Source organism: Salmo trutta, chromosome 23 (genome assembly GCF_901001165.1).
Source record: "Salmo trutta chromosome 23, fSalTru1.1, whole genome shotgun sequence".
NCBI classification, from domain to species: Eukaryota; Metazoa; Chordata; class Actinopteri; order Salmoniformes; family Salmonidae; genus Salmo; species Salmo trutta.
The window spans coordinates 47,295,956-47,318,327 of NC_042979.1; the positions used below are offsets into that span (position 1 = coordinate 47,295,956).

A 22,372-nucleotide genomic window follows, 5' to 3' on the forward strand; every position below is an offset into this window, starting at 1 on the left:
GTGAGTTACCCCTGTTTAGAGTGGGGTTAGGGGTGGTGAGTTACCCCTGTATAGAGTGGTGTTAGGGGTGGTGAGTTTCTCCTTACACTGTAAAGAGCTTTGGGTGTCTTGAAAAGTTCCATGTAAATCCAATCAATTATTATTATTAAATGTTTTGCCATCTTACATAGCTTGAAGACCATCTTACATAGCTTGAAGACCATCTTACATAGCTTGAAGACCATCTTACATAGCTTGAAGACCATCTTACATAGCTTGAAGACCATCTTACATAGTTTTGCCTTTATAGAAACGGAAACTGGTACAAAATACCAAGAAGGTAGATTGCAAGGCTATGAACAGTTCAGTGGAGGCTGGTGAGAGAAGCTACAGGAGGACAGGCTCAATGTATTGGCTTGAACAATGGAATGGAGTCAAATGTGATTTCCAGGCATGACACTTCCGCCATCCTCCTATAGCTCCCCCCACCAGCCTCCTCTGGTTTAGTTAAATAAATAACTATGGTAGGGGCCAAGTTGCCAAAGAAAGTAACATGGTTGAATTTATCTTAAAATCAGGCAAAAAATCAGCTAATTTCTAAAATATAAATTTCTGTGAAACTTACTTGTGGAATACTTGTTGATTTAAAAAAAATAATAATAATAATCTAAAATCAAGACGTGTCCATTTGTTTGTCAACATGGCCCTTTAAAAACAATGCAGATATTGCAGCAGATTTTCGAACGGTTGGTTTTATTATAGCTAATAAATAAGCAAATCATCGATGGATCACAAAATGTCTGTCTGTCTGTCTGTCTGTCTGTCTGTCTGTCTGTCCCTGCCAGCCGGTCGGCGGACGCGTCATCACATTCTCTCCTCTGATTGGTGGAGTAAGCGGGCCTTCTGACTTTAACCGAGAAGTGACGGGAGTGTTCCAAAGAGGCGGGGCGTTGCTCTGAGAACGGTTGCCAGGCGCTGGGTCAGTGACAGAAGTGCTGAAATATCTGAACGTCACTACCACCGCCGCCGCCACCGGCCGAAGGAGATTTACAACCGGCGGTCACTCGCATTTTCAGGATAGTTCAACATCGAAGAGGAAGCCTGTCAACAACAACAACAACAAACAAGGACTCAAAATATATCTACCCACTAGTCCGGATACAATAGCGGAAATAAAAGTTCATGTTTCGCACTCCGGTTTACTGTTTAGTTGAAACGGCTTTTAATAAGAGTTTGAACTTTTAGATCGCTAAGTCAGGTGTATTTTATTAAACACTGTTGTAAACCTATTCTTTATGGCTCATTTGACTTGAGTTGAATAGCGATTGATGTGATTCCTAATCGGTTATGGAGAAGAAGAGGATGGATTGTCCCTGTCTGCCACCGGGCTGGAAGAAAGAAGAGGTGATCCGGAAGTCAGGACTCAGCGCTGGCAAGACTGATGTCTATTACTACAGGTAATGATCGATTAGTGATGTTATTAAACACCACAAATAATGTCTATTACTACAGGTAATGATCGATTAGTGATGTTATTAAACACCACAAATAATGTCTATTACTACAGGTAATGATCGATTAGTGATGTTATTAAACACCACAAATAATGTTAAAACTACCTTGCTTGATAACTTCACAACTTAACGATAGCTGTTCGATTTTAGCTATCATTAACTCGTTTACAAAGGAAGAAGAAGAAGAAGAAATACAAATAAAATAATGTAGGCGAAAGCTTACAAGTTAAACGAAACCTTAAAGCTTGGTCATCCACTTATGGTGCCACAATGTTGCTAAAGCCAGCAGCAGTGTTAACATTGTATCAATAACCACCCACATGTAACATTGTATCACAGTTTTTTGTATAGACAGCACAAGTTCATATCTAACTCAGTGTTGACTATAGAGGGGAGTTTTTAATTCATGAAAACTCAGTAGTTATAAGTCTCATCATTATTTGGGTCACTTGGATTCTTGACCATGTCTTATCATGTGACTGATTTGGAAATGCGTGATCTTGTTTACAATCTAGGCTGAACTATTGGAACACAACCCTCTGTTTAAAGTACAGTATCTGTGAGTAATTCCTTGGCAATGTTCTGGTCTGTTAAAAGCCATGGTATTTTGGAACCACTGTACATTCAACTCTTCAAAGCTCAATGACAGTGTTGTAGACCTTCACCTTCACACAGAAACTCATCTACTGTTGTTATTAAAACTAATCACCCAGTCAGACCATTACTCTGTTCCAGCTGTCTGACAGGTACTGTCTGGTGTATTAGAGATTTTAACTAACCTTAACTTGTCCATACTTTTGCAATTCCCGACTTGGAAGACAACCATAAACGTCCATGTCTAGTTGCATGGGGGGGGTTTGTTTGAATCTAGAAAATGCGCCGTTATTAAATTTAAATACATGTTTTTCTCCGTGAATACAACAATGTGTATGCCGCTATCTTGTCTATTTGAAATATGTTCTCATTGATTGAGAATGGTGGGTGTCTACGTCAAAATGCCGCATGTCATGATGCCACTCAACCTCTCTCGAACAACGAGAGAAGATTTGAAATAGACAAGATGACGGCGTATACATTGTTGTATTACTTCATGGAGCAAAACAATTTTTGTTGTTGTTGTATTTAATAACGTAGAGTTTTCTAGATTCAGAGAAACCCCCTGCAACTAGACATGGACGTTTAGAAAACATTGGTTCTCTTCCAAGTCGGGAATTGAGGAACTGTAGACAAGTTAAGGTTAGTTAAGTTCTGTGATAGACCAAACAGTACCTATCTAATCATTTTGCATTTGTATTTATTATGGATCCCCATTAGCTGCAGCAGCTACTCTTCCTGGGGTCCAGCAAAATGAAGGCAGTTGTACATTTTTAAAACATTATAAAACATTTACAACAGATTTTACAACACACTTAGTGTGTTCCCTCAGGCCCCATACTCTACTACCACATATCTCCAACACAAAATCCATGTGTACGTGTGTGTATAGTTCGTATGTCATCGTGAGTTTATTTTCATATGTCTGTGACTATGTTTGTGTTGTTCCATAAGGTGTATTTTTATTTGTTTTTTTAATATCTAATTTTACTGCTAGTATGATTTACTTGATGTGGAATAGAGTTCCATGTAGTCATGGCTCTATGTAGTACTGTGAGCCTCCCATAGTCTGTTCTGGACTTGGGGACTGTGAAGAGACCTTTGGGGGCATGTCTTGTGGGGTATGTATGGGTGTCTGAGCTGTGTGCCAGTAGTTTAAACAGACCTCTGGTGGTATGTCTTGTGGGGTATGTATGGGTGTCTGAGCTGTGTGCCAGTAGTTTAAACAGACCTCTGGTGGTATGTCTTGTGGGGTATGGATGGGTGTCTGAGCTGTGTGCCAGTAGTTCAAACAGACCTCTGGTGGCATGTCTTGTGGGGTATGGATGGGTGTCTGAGCTGTGTGCCAGTAGTTCAAACAGACCTCTGGTGGCATGTCTTGTGGGGTATGGATGGGTGTCTGAGCTGTGTGCCACTAGTTCAAACAGACAGCTCGGTGCTTTCAACATGTCAATACCTCTCATCAATACAAGTAGTGATGAAGTCAATCTCTCCTCCACTTTGAGCCAGGAGAGATTGACATGCATATTATTAATATTAGCTCTCTGTGTACATCAAAGGGCCAGCCGTGCTGCCCTGTGCTGAGCCAGTTGCAATTTTCCTAAGTCCTTTTTTGTGGCACCTGACCACACGACTGAACATTAGTCCAGGTGCGACAAAACTAGGGCCTGTAGGACCTGCCTTGTTGATAGTGTTGTTAAGAAGGTAGAAACTAGGGCCTGTAGGACCTGCCTTGTTGATAGTGTTGTTAAGAAGGTAGAAACTAGGGCCTGTAGGACCTGCCTTGTTGATAGTGTTGTTAAGAAGGTAGAAACTAGGGCCTGTAGAACCTGCCTTGTTGATAGTGTTGTTGAGAAGACAGATCAGCGCTTTATTATGGACAGACTTCTCCCCATCTTAGCTACTGTTGTATCAATATGTTTTGTCCATGACAGTTTACAATCCAGGGTTACTCCAAGCAGTTTAGTCTCCTCAACACGCTCAATTACCACATTATTTATTACAGTATTTAGTTTCGGTTCAGGGTTTAGTGAATGATATGTCTCAAATACAATGCTTTTAGTTTTTTTAGTTTTATATTTAGGACTAATTTATTCCTTGCCACTCATTGTGAAACTAATTGCAGCTCTTTGTTAACTGTTGCAGTCATTTCAGTCGCTGTGGTAGCTGACGTGTATAGTGTTGAGTCATCAGCATACATAGACACACTTTATTCAAAGCCAGTGGCTTGTCATTAGTAAAGATTGAAAACAGTAATGGGCATTGGGAGCTGCCTTGGGGAATTCCTGATTCTACCTGGATTATGTTGGAAAGGCATCCATTGAAGAACACCCTCTGTGTTCTGTTAGACAGGTAGCTCTTTATCCATATCATAGCAGGGGGTGTAAAGCCATAACACATACGTTTTTCCAGCAGCAGACTATGATCAATAATGTCAAAAGCCACACTGAAGTCCTCCAAAACAGCCCCCACAATGTTTTTATCATCAATTTCACTCAGCCAATCATTAGTCATTTGTGTAAGTGCTGTGCTTGTTGAATGTCCTTCCCTATAAGCGTGCTGAAAGTCTGTTATTTTTTTCACTGTATAATAGCATTGTATCTGGTCAAACACAATTTTTTCCCAAAAGTTTTTCAAAGGGTTGGTAGGAGGCTGATTGGTCGGCTATTTGAGCCAGTAAAGGGGGCTTTACTATTCTTAGGTAGGGGAATAGCTTTTGCTTCCCTCCAGGCCTGAGGGCACACACTTTCTAGTAAGCTTAAATTGAAGCTATGGCAAATAGGAGTGGCAATATCGTCTGCTATTATCCTCAGTAATTTTCCATCCAAGCTTGTCATTGTTGATAAACAACAATCATTTTTTTCACTTCTTCCACACTTACTTTACACGGAATTCAAAATCACAATGATTGTCCTTCATAATTTGGTCAGATAGACTTGAGTGTGTAGTGTCAGCGTTTGTTGCTGGCACGTCATCTCTAAGTTTGCTTATCTTGCCAATATCAGTGGGGTTTTGTGATGAATTTGCCATTTGATTCAGTCGTTGATGGAGCCGAGTTTGCCGTCATTTAAGGTGCTTCAAAGCGTTTTACTGTCGTTCTTTATGTCATTTATCTTTGTTTCATAGTGTAGTTTCTTCTTCTTTTTATCAGTTTAGTCACATGATTTCTCTATTTGCAGTACGTTTCCCATCGGTTGTGCAGCCAGACTTATTTGCCATTCCTTTTGCCTCATCCCTCTCAACCAATGTTTAATTCCTCATCAATCCACGGGGATTTAACAGTTTTTACAGTCATTTTCTTAATGGGTGCATGTTTATTAGTAACTGGAACAAGCAATTTCATAAATGTGTCAAGTGCAGCTTCTCGTTGCTCCTCATTACACACCACGAACCAACAAATATTATTAACATCAACAACATATGAATCACTACAGAACTCCTTGTATGACCTCTTATACACTATTTTAGGCCCAGCCTTTGGAACTTTGGTTTTCCTAGATATGGCTATTATATTGTGATCACTACATCAGATGGATCTGGATCCTGCTTTAAAACAAATCTCTGCAGCATTAGTAAAGATGTGATCAATACATGTTGATGATTTAATTCCTGTGCTGTTTGTAACTACCCTGGTAGGTTGACTGATAACCTGAACCAGGTTGCAGGCACTGGTTACAGTTTAAAGCTTTTTCTTGAATGGACAGCCTGATGAAAGCCAGTCAATATTTAAAATCACCTAGAAAATATACATCTCTGTTGATATCACATACATTATCAAGCATTTCACACATATTATCCAGATACTGACTGTTATCACATGGTGGTCTATAGCAGCTTCCCACCAGAATGGGCTTTAGGTGAGGCAGATGAACCTGCAGCCATATTACTTCAACAGTATTTAACATGAGATCGTCTCTAAGCTTTACAGGAATGTGGTTCTGAATATAAACAGCAACACCTCCACGTTTGGATAATAATGCCATTCAGACAGCTGGAACAGAGTAATGGTCTGACTGGGTGATTAGTTTTAATAACAACAGTAGATGAGTTTCTGTGTGAAGGTGAAGGTCTACAACACTGTCATTGAGCTTTGAAGAGTTGTATGCATAAATACCATGTGTTTTATGGACCATCTTTAGAAGGACCAATGCTGAAGGATACATTGCCAAGGAATTACTCACATATATTGTACTGTAGACAGAGGGCTGAGTTCCTAGTCGGGAATTCTCTGTTGCTACACCAAACAGTAGCAAACCTGTAACAGCTAATGGACCATCGCATGGGGCGGCAGGGTAGCCTAGTGGTTAGAGGGTAGGGGCGGCAGGGTAGCCTAGTGGTTAGAGGGTAGAGGCGGCAGGGTAGCCTAGTGGTTAGAGGGTAGGGGCGGCAGGGTAGCCTAGTGGTTAGAGGGTAGAGGCGGCAGGGTAGCCTAGTGGTTAGAGGGTAGAGGAGGCAGGGTAACTAGTGGTTAGAGGGTAGAGGCAGGTAGCCTAGTGGTTAGAGGGTAGAGGCGGCAGGGTAGCCTAGTGGTTAGAGGGTAGAGGAGGCAGGTAGCCTAGTGGTTAGAGTGTAGAGGAGGCAGGTAGCCTAGTGGTTAGAGTGTAGAGGCGGCAGGGTAGCCTAGTGGTTAGAGGGTAGAGGTGGCAGGGTAGCCTAGTGGTTAGAGGGTAGAGGCGGCAGGTAGCCTAGTGGTTAGAGGGTAGAGGCGGCAGTAACCGGAAGGTTGTAAGATCAAATCCCTGAGCTGACAAGGTACAAAATCTGTCGTTCTGCCCCTGAACAAGGCAGTTAACCCACTGTTCCCCGGTAGGCCGTCATTGTAAATAAGAATTTGTTCTTAACTGACTTGCCTGGTTAAATAAAGGTTAAATAAAGGTTGAATAAAGGTAAAATAAATAAAATTAGCCCGTTACAATCTGCTAGTTACATCTATTGGCGATCCAATGCAGATTCCTCAATTCCAGGTGTGACCTGAATTTGTCCAACTTGTTGCTGACTTGTATATGTGTCGGTGTGTGTTTGTGTGTTTTTGAGAGGAGTTAAGATTCAAACAAATCAATACTATGAAAAGTTAGCAATATTTGTGTGTTCTTGTGATCAATGGTGTGTTCCTTCCACCTGGGAAAATCAAAGAGAAACGTAGCTCATGCGATTCATTCTCCTCCCTTGAATCACAACGATTCAATCGTCAGATTTAAGATGCATTTTGTTCCAGGTAACATCTGTAATTATCAGAGCATAGACAATTTACAACATGCTAGGCCATGCATGCTTCCCTCATCCCCCTCCTCAGCTCAGTGTTTTTGAAGGCAAAGCCGTCTGAGCTCGGCTAGCGCCTTGCCTTGCATCCTGGGGCCAAAAGGCCAATGAGCCTGTCTGTGTATGTACTCTACACCCAAGCCCCTCCCTCTCTCCCCTTGGTGAAAAACATGCCTCATTCTTATACAAATGGATGTGATCATTCTTATTCTGATGAGTGTGTGCTGAGTAGACCTGTGTATTAGTGAGGTGCTGTGTAGACCTGTGTATTAGTGAGGCGCTGAGTAGACCTGTGTATTAGTGAGGAGCTGAGTAGACCTGTGTATTAGTGAGGTGCTGAGTAGACCTGTGTATTAGTGAGGCGCTGTGTAGACCTGTGTATTAGTGAGGTGCTGAGTAGACCTGTGTATTAGTGAGGAGCTGTGTAGACCTGTGTATTAGTGAGGCGCTGAGTAGACCTGTGTATTAGTGAGGAGCTGAGTAGACCTGTGTATTAGTGAGGTGCTGAGTAGACCTGTGTATTAGTGAGGTGCTGAGTAGACCTGTGTATTAGTGAGGTGCTGAGTAGACCTGTGTATTAGTGAGGTGCTGAGTAGACCTGTGTATTAGTGTGTGCTGAGTAGACCTGTGTATTAGTGAGGAGCTGAGTAGACCTGTGTATTAGTGAGGTGCTGAGTAGACCTGTGTATTAGTGAGGAGCTGAGTAGACCTGTGTATTAGTGAGGTGCTGAGTAGACCTGTGTATTAGTGAGGCGCTGAGTAGACCTGTGTATTAGTGAGGTGCTGAGTAGACCTGTGTATTAGTGAGGAGCTGAGTAGACCTGTGTATTAGTGAGGTGCTGAGTAGACCTGTGTATTAGTGAGGAGCTGTGTAGACCTGTGTATTAGTGAGGCGCTGTGTAGACCTGTGTATTAGTGAGGTGCTGAGTAGATCTGTGTATTAGTGAGGCGCTGAGTAGACCTGTGTATTAGTGAGGCGCTGAGTAGACCTGTGTATTAGTGAGGTGCTGAGTAGACCTGTGTATTAGTGAGGAGCTGAGTAGACCTGTGTATTAGTGAGGCGCTGAGTAGACCTGTGTATTAGTGAGGAGCTGTGTAGCGTAGATCTGTGTCGTAGTCTGTGGTGAAAGCGTGTGAGGCCTGTGTGATTATCAGCGAGTAAGGGAAACGGATGGTCTGAGGTGCGGCCTTGTGGGCAGTGTGTAGTTTGCTGTGCGGCCTTGTGTGTAGTTTGCTGTGCGGCCTTGTGTGTAGTTTGTTGTGCGGCCTTGTGGGTAGTTTGCTGTGCGGCCTTGTGTGTAGTTTGCTGTGCGGCCTTGTGTGTAGTTTGCTGTGCGGCCTTGTGGGCAGTGTGTAGTTTGCTGTGCGGCCTTGTGGGCAGTTTGCTGTGCGGCCTTGTGGGCAGTTTGCTGTGCGGCCTTGTGGGTAGTTTGCTGTGCGGCCTTGTGTGTAGTTTGCTGTGCGGCCTTGTGTGTAGTTTGCTGTGCGGCCTTGTGTGTAGTTTGCTGTGCGGCCTTGTGGGTAGTTTGCTGTGCGGCCTTGTGTGTAGTTTGCTGTGCGGCCTTGTGGGTAGTTTGCTGTGCGGCCTTGTAGGTAGTTTGCTGTGCGGCCTTGTGTGTAGTTTGCTGTGCGGCCTTGTGGGTAGTTTGCTGTGCGGCCTTGTGGGTAGTTTGCTGTGCGGCCTTGTGGGTAGTTTGTTGTGCGGCCTTGTGGGCAGTTTGCTGTGCGGCCTTGTGGGCAGTTTGCTGTGCGGCCTTGTGGGCAGTTTGCTGTGCGGCCTTGTGGGTAGTTTGCTGTGCGGCCTTGTGGGTAGTTTGTTGTGCGGCCTTGTGGGCAGTTTGCTGTGCGGCCTTGTGGGCAGTTTGCTGTGCGGCCTTGTGGGCAGTTTGCTATACATAGTTGGCCAATGTTGAAGTGGTCAGAAAGTAACTGTTTGGACCTGAATGACAAAACATTTAGGAGTTTCGACCAACCAGTGCTCCCGTACATTGGCTAACTGGGCTATCTGCATTGTGTCCCACCACCCACCAACCCCTCTTTTACGCTACTGCTACTCTCTGTTCATCATATATACATAGTCACTTTAACCATATCTACATATCTACATACTACCTCAATCAGCCTGACTAACCGGTGTCTGTATATAGCCTCTCTACTGTATATAGCCTCTCTACTGTATATAGCCTCTCTACTGTATATAGCCTCTACTGTATATAGCCTCTCTACTGTATATAGCCTCTCTACTGTATATAGCCTCTACTGTATATAGCCTCTCTACTGTATATAGCCTCTCTACTGTATATAACCTCTCTACTGTATATAGTCTCTCTACTGTATATAGCCTCTCTACTGTATATAGCCTCGCTACTGTATATAGCCTCTCTACTGTATATAGCCTCGCTACTGTATATAGCCTCTCTACTGTATATAGCCTCTACTGTATATAGCCTCTCTACTGTATATAGCCTCGCTACTGTATATAGCCTCTCTACTGTATATAGCCTCTACTGTATATAGTCTCTCTACTGTATATAGCCTCTCTACTGTATATAGCCTCGCTACTGTATATAGCCTCTCTACTGTATATAGCCTCTACTGTATATAACCTCTCTACTGTATATAGCCTCTACTGTATATAGCCTCTCTACTGTATATAGCCTCTCTACTGTATATAGCCTCTCTACTGTATATAGCCTCTCCACTGTATATAGCCTGTCTTTTTACTGTTGTTTTATTTCTTTACTTACCTATTGTTCACCTAATACCCTTTTTTGCACTGTTGGTTAGAGCCTCTAAGTAAGCATTTCACTGTGAGGTCTACACCTGTTGTATTCAGCATTTCACTGTAATGTCTACACCTGTTGTATTCAGCATTTCACTGTAAGGTCTACTACACCTGTTGTATTCAGCATTTCACTGTAAGGTCTACTACACCTGTTGTATTCAGCATTTCACTGTAAGGTCTACTACACCTGTTGTATTCAGCATTTCACTGTGAGGTCTACTACACCTGTTGTATTCAGCATTTCACTGTGAGGTCTACTACACCTGTTGTATTCAGCATTTCACTGTGAGGTCTACACCTGTTGTATTCAGCATTTCACTGTAAGGTCTACTACACCTGTTGTATTCAGCATTTCACTGTGAGGTCTACTACACCTGTTGTATTCAGCATTTCACTGTGAGGTCTACTACACCTGTTGTATTCAGCATTTCACTGTGAGGTCTACTACACCTGTTGTATTCAGCATTTCACTGTGAGGTCTACTACACCTGTTGTATTCAGCATTTCACTGTGAGGTCTACTACACCTGTTGTATTCAGCATTTCACTGTGAGGTCTACTACACCTGTTGTATTCAGCATTTCACTGTGAGGTCTACTACACCTGTTGTATTCAGCATTTCACTGTAAGGTCTATTACACCTGTTGTATTCAGCATTTCACTGTCAGGTCTATTACACCTGTTGTATTCAGCATTTCACTGTCAGGTCTACCTACACCTGTTGTATTCAGCATTTCACTGTGAGGTCTACTACACCTGTTGTATTCAGCATTTCACTGTGAGGTCTACTACACCTGTTGTATTCAGCATTTCACTGTGAGGTCTACTACACCTGTTGTATTCAGCATTTCACTGTAAGGTCTACTACACCTGTTGTATTCAGCATTTCACTGTAAGGTCTACTACACCTGTTGTATTCAGCATTTCACTGTGAGGTCTACTACACCTGTTGTATTCAGCATTTCACTGTGAGGTCTACTACACCTGTTGTATTCAGCATTTCACTGTGAGGTCTACTACACCTGTTGTATTCAGCATTTCACTGTGAGGTCTATTACACCTGTTGTATTCAGCATTTCACTGTGAGGTCTACTACACCTGTTGTATTCAGCATTTCACTGTGAGGTCTACTACACCTGTTGTATTCAGCATGTCACTGTGAGGTCTACTACACCTGTTGTATTCAGCATTTCACTGTGAGGTCTACACCTGTTGTATTCAGCATTTCACTGTAAGGTCTACTACACCTGTTGTATTCAGCATTTCACTGTAAGGTCTACTACACCTGTTGTATTCAGCATTTCACTGTGAGGTCTACTACACCTGTTGTATTCAGCATTTCACTGTGAGGTCTACTACACCTGTTGTATTCAGCATTTCACTGTGAGGTCTACTACACCTGTTGTATTCAGCATGTCACTGTGAGGTCTACTACACCTGTTGTATTCAGCATTTCACTGTGAGGTCTACACCTGTTGTATTCAGCATTTCACTGTAAGGTCTACTACACCTGTTGTATTCAGCATTTCACTGTAAGGTCTACTACACCTGTTGTATTCAGCATTTCACTGTGAGGTCTACTACACCTGTTGTATTCAGCATTTCACTGTGAGGTCTACTACACCTGTTGTATTCAGCATTTCACTGTGAGGTCTACTACACCTGTTGTATTCAGCATTTCACTGTGAGGTCTACTACACCTGTTGTATTCAGCATTTCACTGTGAGGTCTACTACACCTGTTGTATTCAGCATTTCACTGTGAGGTCTACTACACCTGTTGTATTCAGCATTTCACTGTGAGGTCTACTACACCTGTTGTATTCAGCATTTCACTGTGAGGTCTACTACACCTGTTGTATTCAGCATTTCACTGTAAGGTCTATTACACCTGTTGTATTCAGCATTTCACTGTGAGGTCTACTACACCTGTTGTATTCAGCATTTCACTGTGAGGTCTACTACACCTGTTGTATTCAGCATTTCACTGTGAGGTCTACTACACCTGTTATATTCAGCATTTCACTGTGAGGTCTACACCTGTTGTATTCAGCATTTCACTGTGAGGTCTACTACACCTGTTGTATTCAGCATTTCACTGTGAGGTCTACTACACCTGTTGTATTCAGCATTTCACTGTGAGGTCTACACCTGTTGTATTCAGCATTTCACTGTGAGGTCTACTACACCTGTTGTATTCAGCATTTCACTGTGAGGTCTACTACACCTGTTGTATTCAGCATTTCACTGTGAGGTCTACTACACCTGTTGTATTCAGCATTTCACTGTGAGGTCTACTACACCTGTTGTATTCAGCATTTCACTGTGAGGTCTACTACACCTGTTGTATTCAGCATTTCACTGTAAGGTCTACCTACACCTGTTGTATTCAGCATTTCACTGTGAGGTCTACTACACCTGTTGTATTCAGCATTTCACTGTGAGGTCTACTACACCTGTTGTATTCAGCATTTCACTGTAAGGTCTACTACACCTGTTGTATTCAGCATTTCACTGTGATGTCTACTACACCTGTTGTATTCAGCATTTCACTGTGAGGTCTACTACACCTGTTGTATTCAGCATTTCACTGTGAGGTCTACTACACCTGTTGTATTCAGCATTTCACTGTGAGGTCTACTACACCTGTTGTATTCAGCATTTCACTGTGAGGTCTACTACACCTGTTGTATTCAGCATTTCACTGTGAGGTCTACTACACCTGTTGTATTCAGCATTTCACTGTGAGGTCTACTACACCTGTTGTATTCAGCATTTCACTGTGAGGTCTACTACACCTGTTGTATTCAGCATTTCACTGTGAGGTCTACTACACCTGTTGTATTCAGCATTTCACTGTGAGGTCTACTACACCTGTTGTATTCAGCATTTCACTGTGTGGTCTACTACACCTGTTGTATTCAGCATTTCACTGTGAGGTCTACTACACCTGTTGTATTCAGCATTTCACTGTGAGGTCTACTACACCTGTTGTATTCAGCATTTCACTGTCAGGTCTACCTACACCTGTTGTATTCAGCATTTCACTGTGAGGTCTACTACACCTGTTGTATTCAACATTTCACTGTGAGGTCTACCTACACCTGTTGTATTCAGCATTTCACTGTGAGGTCTACTACACCTGTTGTATTCAGCATTTCACTGTGAGGTCTACTACACCTGTTGTATTCAACATTTCACTGTGAGGTCTACTACACCTGTTGTATTCAGCATTTCACTGTGAGGTCTACTACACCTGTTGTATTCAGCATTTCACTGTGAGGTCTACTACACCTGTTGTATTCAGCATTTCGCTGTGAGGTCTACTACACCTGTTGTATTCAGCATTTCACTGTGAGGTCTACTACACCTGTTGTATTCAGCATTTCACTGTGAGGTCTACTACACCTGTTGTATTCAGCATTTCACTGTGAGGTCTACTACACCTGTTGTATTCAGCATTTCACTGTGAGGTCTACTACACCTGTTGTATTCAGCATTTCACTGTGAGGTCTACTACACCTGTTGTATTCAGCATTTCACTGTGAGGTCTACTACACCTGTTGTATTCAGCATTTCACTGTGAGGTCTACTACACCTGTTGTATTCAGCATTTCACTGTAAGGTCTACTACACCTGTTGTATTCAGCATTTCACTGTGAGGTCTACTACACCTGTTGTATTCAGCATTTCACTGTGAGGTCTACACCTGTTGTATTCAGCATTTCACTGTGAGGTCTACTACACCTGTTGTATTCAGCATTTCACTGTGAGGTCTACTACACCTGTTATATTCAGCATTTCACTGTGAGGTCTACTACACCTGTTGTATTCAGCATTTCACTGTGAGGTCTACTACACCTGTTGTATTCAGCATTTCACTGTGAGGTCTACACCTGTTGTATTCAGCATTTCACTGTGAGGTCTACTACACCTGTTGTATTCAGCATTTCACTGTGAGGTCTACTACACCTGTTATATTCAGCATTTCACTGTGAGGTCTACTACACCTGTTGTATTCAGCATTTCACTGTGAGGTCTACTACACCTGTTGTATTCAGCATTTCACTGTAAGGTCTACTACACCTGTTGTATTCAGCATTTCACTGTGAGGTCTACTACACCTGTTGTATTCAGCATTTCACTGTGAGGTCTACTACACCTGTTGTATTCGGCGCACGTGACAAGTAAACTTTGATTTGATTTGAGTTGTAGGTGGTCAAAGTTGACCAATTTTACATATGTGCATTTCCATGTAAAAGGACCCATGAGCACCAACATGTGAAGTTCATAGGAGCATGTCAAATTGGGTGTCAAATGAAATCTACAATAAATCTATATTTTGCAGAAATTAAGGCATATATAAAAACATTTCAACCCTTTTCCATCCTAAAAATTAAGAATAAGCAAAAAGCCTTTGATTTCTGGTCAATCAGATGGACACAGAGTCTTAGACAACATCTACCATTTTAAAAACCATTTTAAAAACCATTTTAAAAACCATTTTAAAAACCATTTTAAAAACCATTACAAACATAAAAGTTACCTTCTTTAGGTTTAAGAAAACATTTGCTTTGTAATTCCGTTACCAAAAACCCAGATATCTTTAAGATATTTTCTAATTGCTCTCCCTCCATTCGGGAGGATACTGAAAGTTTACAGAAGTAACAAGTAGGGGCCTCCCGAGTGGCGCAGCGGTCTAAGACACTGCATCGCAGTGCTTGAGGCGTCACTACAGACTTGGGTTCAGATCCCAGGCTGTGTCACAACCGGCTGTGCCCGGGAGTCCCATAGGGCGGCGCCCAATTGGCCCAGCTTCGTTCGGGTTAGGGGAGGGTTTGACTTTGGTTGTCAGCTTTATGGTGTTTCTTCTGACGCATTGGTGCAGCTGGGTTTCGGGTTATGTGTTAAGAAGCGTGGTTTGGCGGGTCATGTTTTGGAGGATGCATGACTTGACCTTCGCCTCTCCCGAGCCTGTTGGGGAGTTGCAGCAATGAGACGATTTGTAATTGGATATCACGAAATTGGGGAGAAAAAGCAGGGAGGTGTAACCAATTAGTTAGTGTTTTTACCGATATGAAGTTTGTTTATTAAATGTTAAGTGATTTAAAACTCATAATTTGGTTACCAAATTGGCTACAGTTGGGTCCTCTCTCTCTCTCTCTCTCCCCCTCCACCCCCTGCAGCGAAACTTAAGTGAGGTGATCAAGTTACACTTGTATGAAATTCACTACTAATGTATGCCAGCTATATTGTCTTCTAACTTTTTAAGTTAACAGTCTAAGATGTGCCAAATAAATTCTCTCCAGCTAGGTTTTGATAATGTTAGCTAAGTGGCTAACATTAGCTTGCAAGATCAAGCTTCTTGGTATCAACAGCAGAGATAATCCTCTCCTGGATTAAGATCCCTGCTGTCTAATATTTGTTTTGTGTGTGTTGCAAACTGCGTTTGTCCTAGTAGTAAATGTTTGCATGCGCTCGTTAGCATTTACGATAGCAGCCGCTATGAGAATTCCTTAGTACTCGTTAGCATTTACCTAGCATCCGCTATGAGAATTCCTTAGTACTCGTTAGCATTTACCTAGCATCTGCTATGAGAATTCCTTAGTACTCGTTAGCATTTACTTAGCATCCGCTATGAGAATTCCTTAGTACTTGTTAGCATTTACCTAGCATCCGCTATGAGAATTCCTTAGTACTTGTTAGCATTCTGGTAAACGGTAATACTGTAATATTCCGGGAATGGCACAGGCACGATATAGAAATCTGCATACCGCCCAACCCTAATTTACAGGTACAAACATCCTCATCCACTGAGCACCGGACATCCATGAACCTTGAAAAATAGTTGAAATTTGGTCAGTGGGCAAATTTTAAACCAATCATAGATGTTTGTTTCAGAAGTTTAGACAGAAAAGTACAGTAGAGTACAGTATAATGTAATGTGCTCTGCTGTTCTGTGATGTCTATGTTTCAAACGTTTGGACGTCTATGGGATTGGTTGAGATTGGTTGAGATTTGATCTATTCCAGACCAACCAAATGTGGTCTTGTTTTGGGGGGCGGAGTTCATTAGAATACTAGTCAGTGTGTAGAATAATACACATAAATTCAAATGAGGATATTGAATATTTATATATTTTGTACCTATTCAGAATACATCACCATGAACAGAATGACATTCATATCCATGATTAGGCATTTCTGTGTAGTACAGATCAGGGACCCATGATGCAGTTCTGTTATCGTAATTCCGTTACCGGATGTAACCAAAATCATATTATTTTTATTTTTTTCAAACTCAGGGTGCCATTTTTTCTGCAGACATCTTTGAATCTTAATTTGGAGCAGATAAGAGTTTTTGGAAACTGTGGCCGTGTGAAAAACTGAGGGACATTTTTACTGTAATTCTGTTACCAAACTTTGCATCTGCACAGTTCTTCCAGTAAATGTGTTTTTTTTTTGTGACATTTTCTATGTTTCAGTTCAAAGTAGTTCTTGTGTATAGAGTAATGTGGTGTGTTTTAAACTTTGAAATCAATGCTTTTTGTTTGGCATACATTTTAAAGTGGTAAAATCTGAGTCATTCTTGTGGAATTGCACATACCTCTCCCTACCATCAGACAGCCATGTGGAAAATTACTGGAAAATATAAATAGTTGAGTTTAATATAACTGAAAAGCTTACAAACAGGGTCGTCAAACTAATAAATAAATGTTTGAAAAAAAAGTGTTTATTCAAATTAACACGTACCTTAGACACTATTTTATATCAGAGGTGTTTGTTGTGCATGCAATCGGTTGAGACACATCATAGAAATATAGACAATAGAACAGACATCCCTTCAAACAACTCCAATTCAGCTGTTATATTTAAATTGAATACATTTTTACCTCCAATTACTAACACAAAGATGGCTGCCAGTATCATGACTGTCAAATGTCAATTTAAATGGCAAATGTCTATTTCTATAATTTCAATAGGTTTCCTATGGAGGATTGACAGTATAATTTCAAACAACTGATATTCCCATTTCCCGAATTAACATTCTCTAATGTGTGGACCTCCAATCATCTTTGTGCTATCATTTGAAAGTAAATTTTTATTCACATTTTAGTACATTTATCAGCCAAAACATGGCACCCACCCAAGAGTAAACTGTGTCTTAACCCACTAACACCTCAGATTATATCCAATAGGGTCTAAGATACCACATTTTTTTTTTAGATGATTGACATTTAAAAGTTAATGACAATTCTTATAATAAAAAAATAAAAAAAAGTATTATAAAAGAGTTTGACAACCCCGTTTTTTATGCTTGTAAAAGTATATCAATCTCAACAGTTTCCTTTTCCAGTGATGAAGACATTTGACAGTCTCATGGTAGTGTGGGGAATGCAAAATGGGTCAATTTTGAGCACCTCTTATCTCCTAAATTTGGGGCGGCAGGTAGCCTCCAGGTAGCCTAGTGGTTAGAGCGTTGGGTCAGTAACCAAAATATTGCTGTATTGAATCTCCGAGCTGACAAGATAAAAATCTGTTGTTCTGCTCCTGAACAAGGCAAGTTAACCCACTGTTCCCCAGTAGGCCGTCATTGTAAATAAGAATTTGTTCTTAACTGACTTGCCTATTTAAATAAATCTTAAATATTTTTACATTTTAAAAAAATTGGCATTCAGGTCCAAAATTGTACTATCTGACCACATCAACAATGCATAAAAAGTTTCATTCAAATCATAAAGGGGCGTGGTCAAAAAAGTAATTAAAATCAAATAGAATGACCCGGTTGTACTGGGCTCGGTTTCCCAGAAACATCTCAAGGCTAAGTTCATCGATAGAACCTTCGTAGGAGCATCGTTAAATCTCAGAGCGGTTTCCCCAAAGCTATCGTTATTAACGTTACACTTGGAAACGCTAGTAATCTAACGACCCTGCCTTAGATCAGTCGTAGAACAGCTAAGTGCATCCTTAGATGTTATTTTTTCCCCCTCCCACTTCACTTTATACACAGATCTCCACTAAACTTAGAATCACATGGTTTATCCGTCTCTGAGACCGGTTACCGCCGATAATTTTCAGAACAAAGTTGACTACAATTCCAACAACAACAAAAAAGCCAATGTCTTTTCAATTGATACAAACAACGAATGTATAAAAATATGTTTCAAATGAAAACCTAGATGACTGCATTCAAATATACACAGTTGGCGACAGGCCTATTTCAATAATATTGAGTTATATTTAGCTCTACTCAATATATTTAATGATGTGTTTGTAGCCTAACATGCGCAAGGATCTGCCAAATCTGTGATTTTAGTGCATTTTGTATTGGCTATTAGAATTCGGCTGTAGGTGGTAATATCTCTCTAGGGGCTGATTTGTCAGTATTGTGAAGCTAAGATTTGAATGGATGAAACCTGATCCAAGAGCAGCACGGACTTTCACAAGCTCCAACGACACACATTAGCGACTGTTCTCTCTGCGTTGTTACGTCTTCGGCTGTTGTAAGACGCATCGTTGAAAACACTCGTGAGCCGAAGTTCTATCGCTCGATCGAGAAACCAGGCCCCGGGCCTGTTCTGAGTTTTGTCCGTTCTTGTGGGGAGAGAGCAGCCAAAAAACAGGGGCCACGGACGTACACTGAGGAAGGGCTGATTTTATTCAATGCCACACAGCAGCTCAGCACCTATTGGTTGGTATGCAAACTAAGCAGATGCTATTGATCCCAGTGTTAGCTCTTTTCTCTGCACATTTCACATTTCCTAGCTACGTGGTCTGTAACCTGACTCATTATGTCTAGGGGTCCTAGCTACGTGGTCTGTAACCTGACTCATTATGTCTAGGGGTCCTAGCTACATGGTCTGTAACCTGACTCATTATGTCTAGGGGTCCTAGCTACATGGTCTGTAACCTGACTCATTATGTCTAGGGGTCCTAGCTACATGGTCTATAACCTCACTCATTATGTCTAGGGGTCCTACTTACATGGTCTGTAACCTGACTCATTATGTCTAGGGGTCCTAGTCCTAGCTACATGGTCTGTAACCTGACTCATTATGTCTAGGGGTCCTAGCTACATGGTCTGTAACCTGACTCATTATGTCAAGGGGTCCTAGCTACATGGTCTGTAACCTGACTCATTATGTCTAGGGGTCCTAGCTACATGGTCTGTAACCTGACTCATTATGTCTAGGGGCCCTAGCTACATGGTCTATAACCTGACTCATTATGTCTAGGGGTCCTAGCTACGTGCTCTGTAACCTGACTCATTATGTCTAGGGGTCCTAGCTACATGCTCTGTAACCTGACTCATTATGTCTAGGGGTCCTAGCTACATGGTCTGTAACCTGACTCATTATGTCTAGGGGTCCTAGCTACGTGGTCTGTAACCTGACTCATTATGTCTAGGGGTCCTAGCTACATGGTCTGTAACCTGACTCATTATGTCTAGGGGTCCTAGCTACATGGTCTGTAACCTGACTCATTATGTCTAGGGGTCCTAGCTACATGGTCTGTAACCTGACTCATTATGTCTAGGGGTCCTAGCTACGTGGTCTGTAACCTGACTCATTATGTCTAGGGGTGCTAGCTACATGGTCTGTAACCTGACTCATTATGTCTAGGGGTCCTAGCTACATGGCCTGTAACCTGACTCATTATGTCTAGGGGTCCTAGTCATAGCTACATGGTCTGTAACCTGACTCATTATGTCTAGGGGTCCTAGCTACATGGTCTGTAACCTGACTCATTATGTCTAGGGGTCCTAGCTATGTGGTCTGTAACCTGACTCATTATGTCTAGGGGCCCTAGCTACATGGTCTGTAACCTGACTCATTATGTCTAGGGGTCCTAGTCCTAGCTACGTGGTCTGTAACCTGACTCATTATGTCTAGGGGTCCTAGCTACGTGGTCTGTAACCTGACTCATTATGTCTAGGGGTCCTAGTCCTAGCTACATGGTCTGTAACCTGACTCATTATGTCTAGGGGTCCTAGCTACATGGCCTGTAACCTGACTCATTATGTCTAGGGGTCCTAGCTACATGGTCTGTAACCTGACTCATTATGTCTAGGGGTCCTAGTCTTAGCTACGTGGTCTGTAACCTGACTCATTATGTCTAGGGGTCCTAGCTACATGGTCTGTAACCTGACTCATTATGTCTAGGGGTCCTAGCTACATGGTCTGTAACCTGATTCATTATGTCTAGGGGTCTTAGTCCTAGTTACATGGTCTGTAACCTGACTCATTATGTCTAGGGGTCCTAGCTACATGGTCTGTAACCTGACTCATTATGTCTAGGGGTCCTAGTCCTAGCTACATGGTCTGTAACCTGACTCATTATGTCTAGGGGTCCTAGCTACATGGCCTGTAACCTGACTCATTATGTCTAGGGGTCCTAGTCCTAGCTACATGGTCTGTAACCTGACTCATTATGTCTAGGGGTCCTAGTCTTAGCTACGTGGTCTGTAACCTGACTCATTATGTCTAGGGGTCCTAGCTACATGGTCTGTAACCTGACTCATTATGTCTAGGGGTCCTAGCTACATGGTCTGTAACCTGACTCATTATGTCTAGGGGTCTTAGTCCTAGTTACATGGTCTGTAACCTGACTCATTATGTCTAGGGGTCCTAGCTACATGGTCTGTAACCTGACTCATTATGTCTAGGGGTCCTAGCTACATGGCCTGTAACCTGACTCATTATGTCTAGGGGTCCTAGTCCTAGCTACATGGTCTGTAACCTGACTCATTATGTCTAGGGGTCCTAGTCTTAGCTACGTGGTCTGTAACCTGACTCATTATGTCTAGGGGTCCTAGCTACATGGTCTGTAACCTGACTCATTATGTCTAGGGGTCTTAGTCCTAGTTACATGGTCTGTAACCTGACTCATTATGTCTAGGGGTCCTACTTACATGGTCTGTAACCTGACTCATTATGTCTAGGGGTCCTAGTCTTAGCTACATGGTCTATAAACTAAATGCATGTATGCATTTATGTAAGAAATCTGAAGACCGTGTGGGATGTACCCAAGAGACAGCAACTTACTGAGTTCAGGGCCAGCTCTGTCTTGACCTCCTGGTTGGCCAGTACAAGCGGGTTGTGATGTGTTCAGATGGTGAGGAAACATAAATATGTACAAAAAGGAAGCCACACAGACATGAAGATTGAAGATTGAAAACCAAACTAAAGGCCTCATGGCCACCAAACCAACCAGCAGCCTCACAGCTCTGCCAGCTGGGACACTGACTGACCGTCACCCTAATTGGCAGCACCTGGACAAGGTTTCTGCTGCCCCCTGGGAGTGGAGTGTGGAAGTGTATCCTGGAGAGTGTGTTTTGTCTATGTTCTAATAAGAACCTTGTACCCATGTCAGAATATGTAGAATAGATTGTCGGCCGGGTTTCCCTTTGTTCACAAAGCGAGTTCTCTGCATATCGTTGGTGCGCGAAACATTGGGGGAGTGGTGTCGTTGGGTTGGTTTAAGGTTCTGTCTGTGGTTGTGGCTGTGTGTCGGGGGTGGGGGGGGGTTTGTAAAACGACCCCACGTTGTCGGTTGGTGCTCGTGTTAATGCATGTGTCATCCCCCTCGCTGCCTCACTGGCAGTAGGCTAGGTTAACCTCTGTAAGTAATGTTAGGCAGCAACTGTTCTCACTCCCCAGCCATATGCTGCATGGCCTCTTTTCACACCTGGGATCAAAGCACTCTTGTTCACTTTTAAACTGATCTTAGATGACATGCTGTCGCTCGTCTCTCTTGTTCACTTTTAAACTGATCTTAGATGACATGCTAACGCTCGTCCTCTTGATATCATAGCTGGGTCAGTTTGGGTAGCCTCTCAGGGATGTCTGGGTCTAGGTGTAGGCTACCTGTGGCTCACGGTCCGTCACCTCCCTCTCTCTCTGTGTGTGTTTTATTGTTCTGCTCCTATCTTCATGTCTTCTCCATGTTGTTTCGTACACAGTGCTGAATGAACCAGACGTCTGTGGACTGAACCAATACGGTCACAACATTTCTGAGATCCATGAGACCCAACGAGTTTGTATTACGTCGTTACAAAGTTACTTTTTTTGAATGCGACAACGTTTAGGACACCTTAGGCCTTATTTGAGGAATAGGTTACTGTTGATAACTTTGAGTCTGGTCTTAAAGCTTTTATGATGGGCCTGGTAGGATGATGGGTTATTGGTTTTCAACCTCGCGTGGAGGGATTTCTTAACTCCTCTCATGGATCATATCTTTCTTA

General features: G+C 42.3%; 1 protein-coding gene across 1 annotated transcript in view; it reads left to right on the plus strand.

The window, feature by feature from the left end:
* Positions 1 to 905: 905 nt before the first annotated feature.
* LOC115160163 (methyl-CpG-binding domain protein 2) overlaps positions 906 to 22,372 on the plus strand; it is a 104,076-nt gene continuing 82,609 nt past the window's right edge. The window contains exon 1 of the mRNA XM_029710538.1: positions 906 to 1,436. Coding sequence (XP_029566398.1) covers positions 1,327 to 1,436 — 110 coding nt within the window. The 5' untranslated portion in view covers positions 906 to 1,326. The remainder of the gene's footprint in view (positions 1,437 to 22,372) is intronic.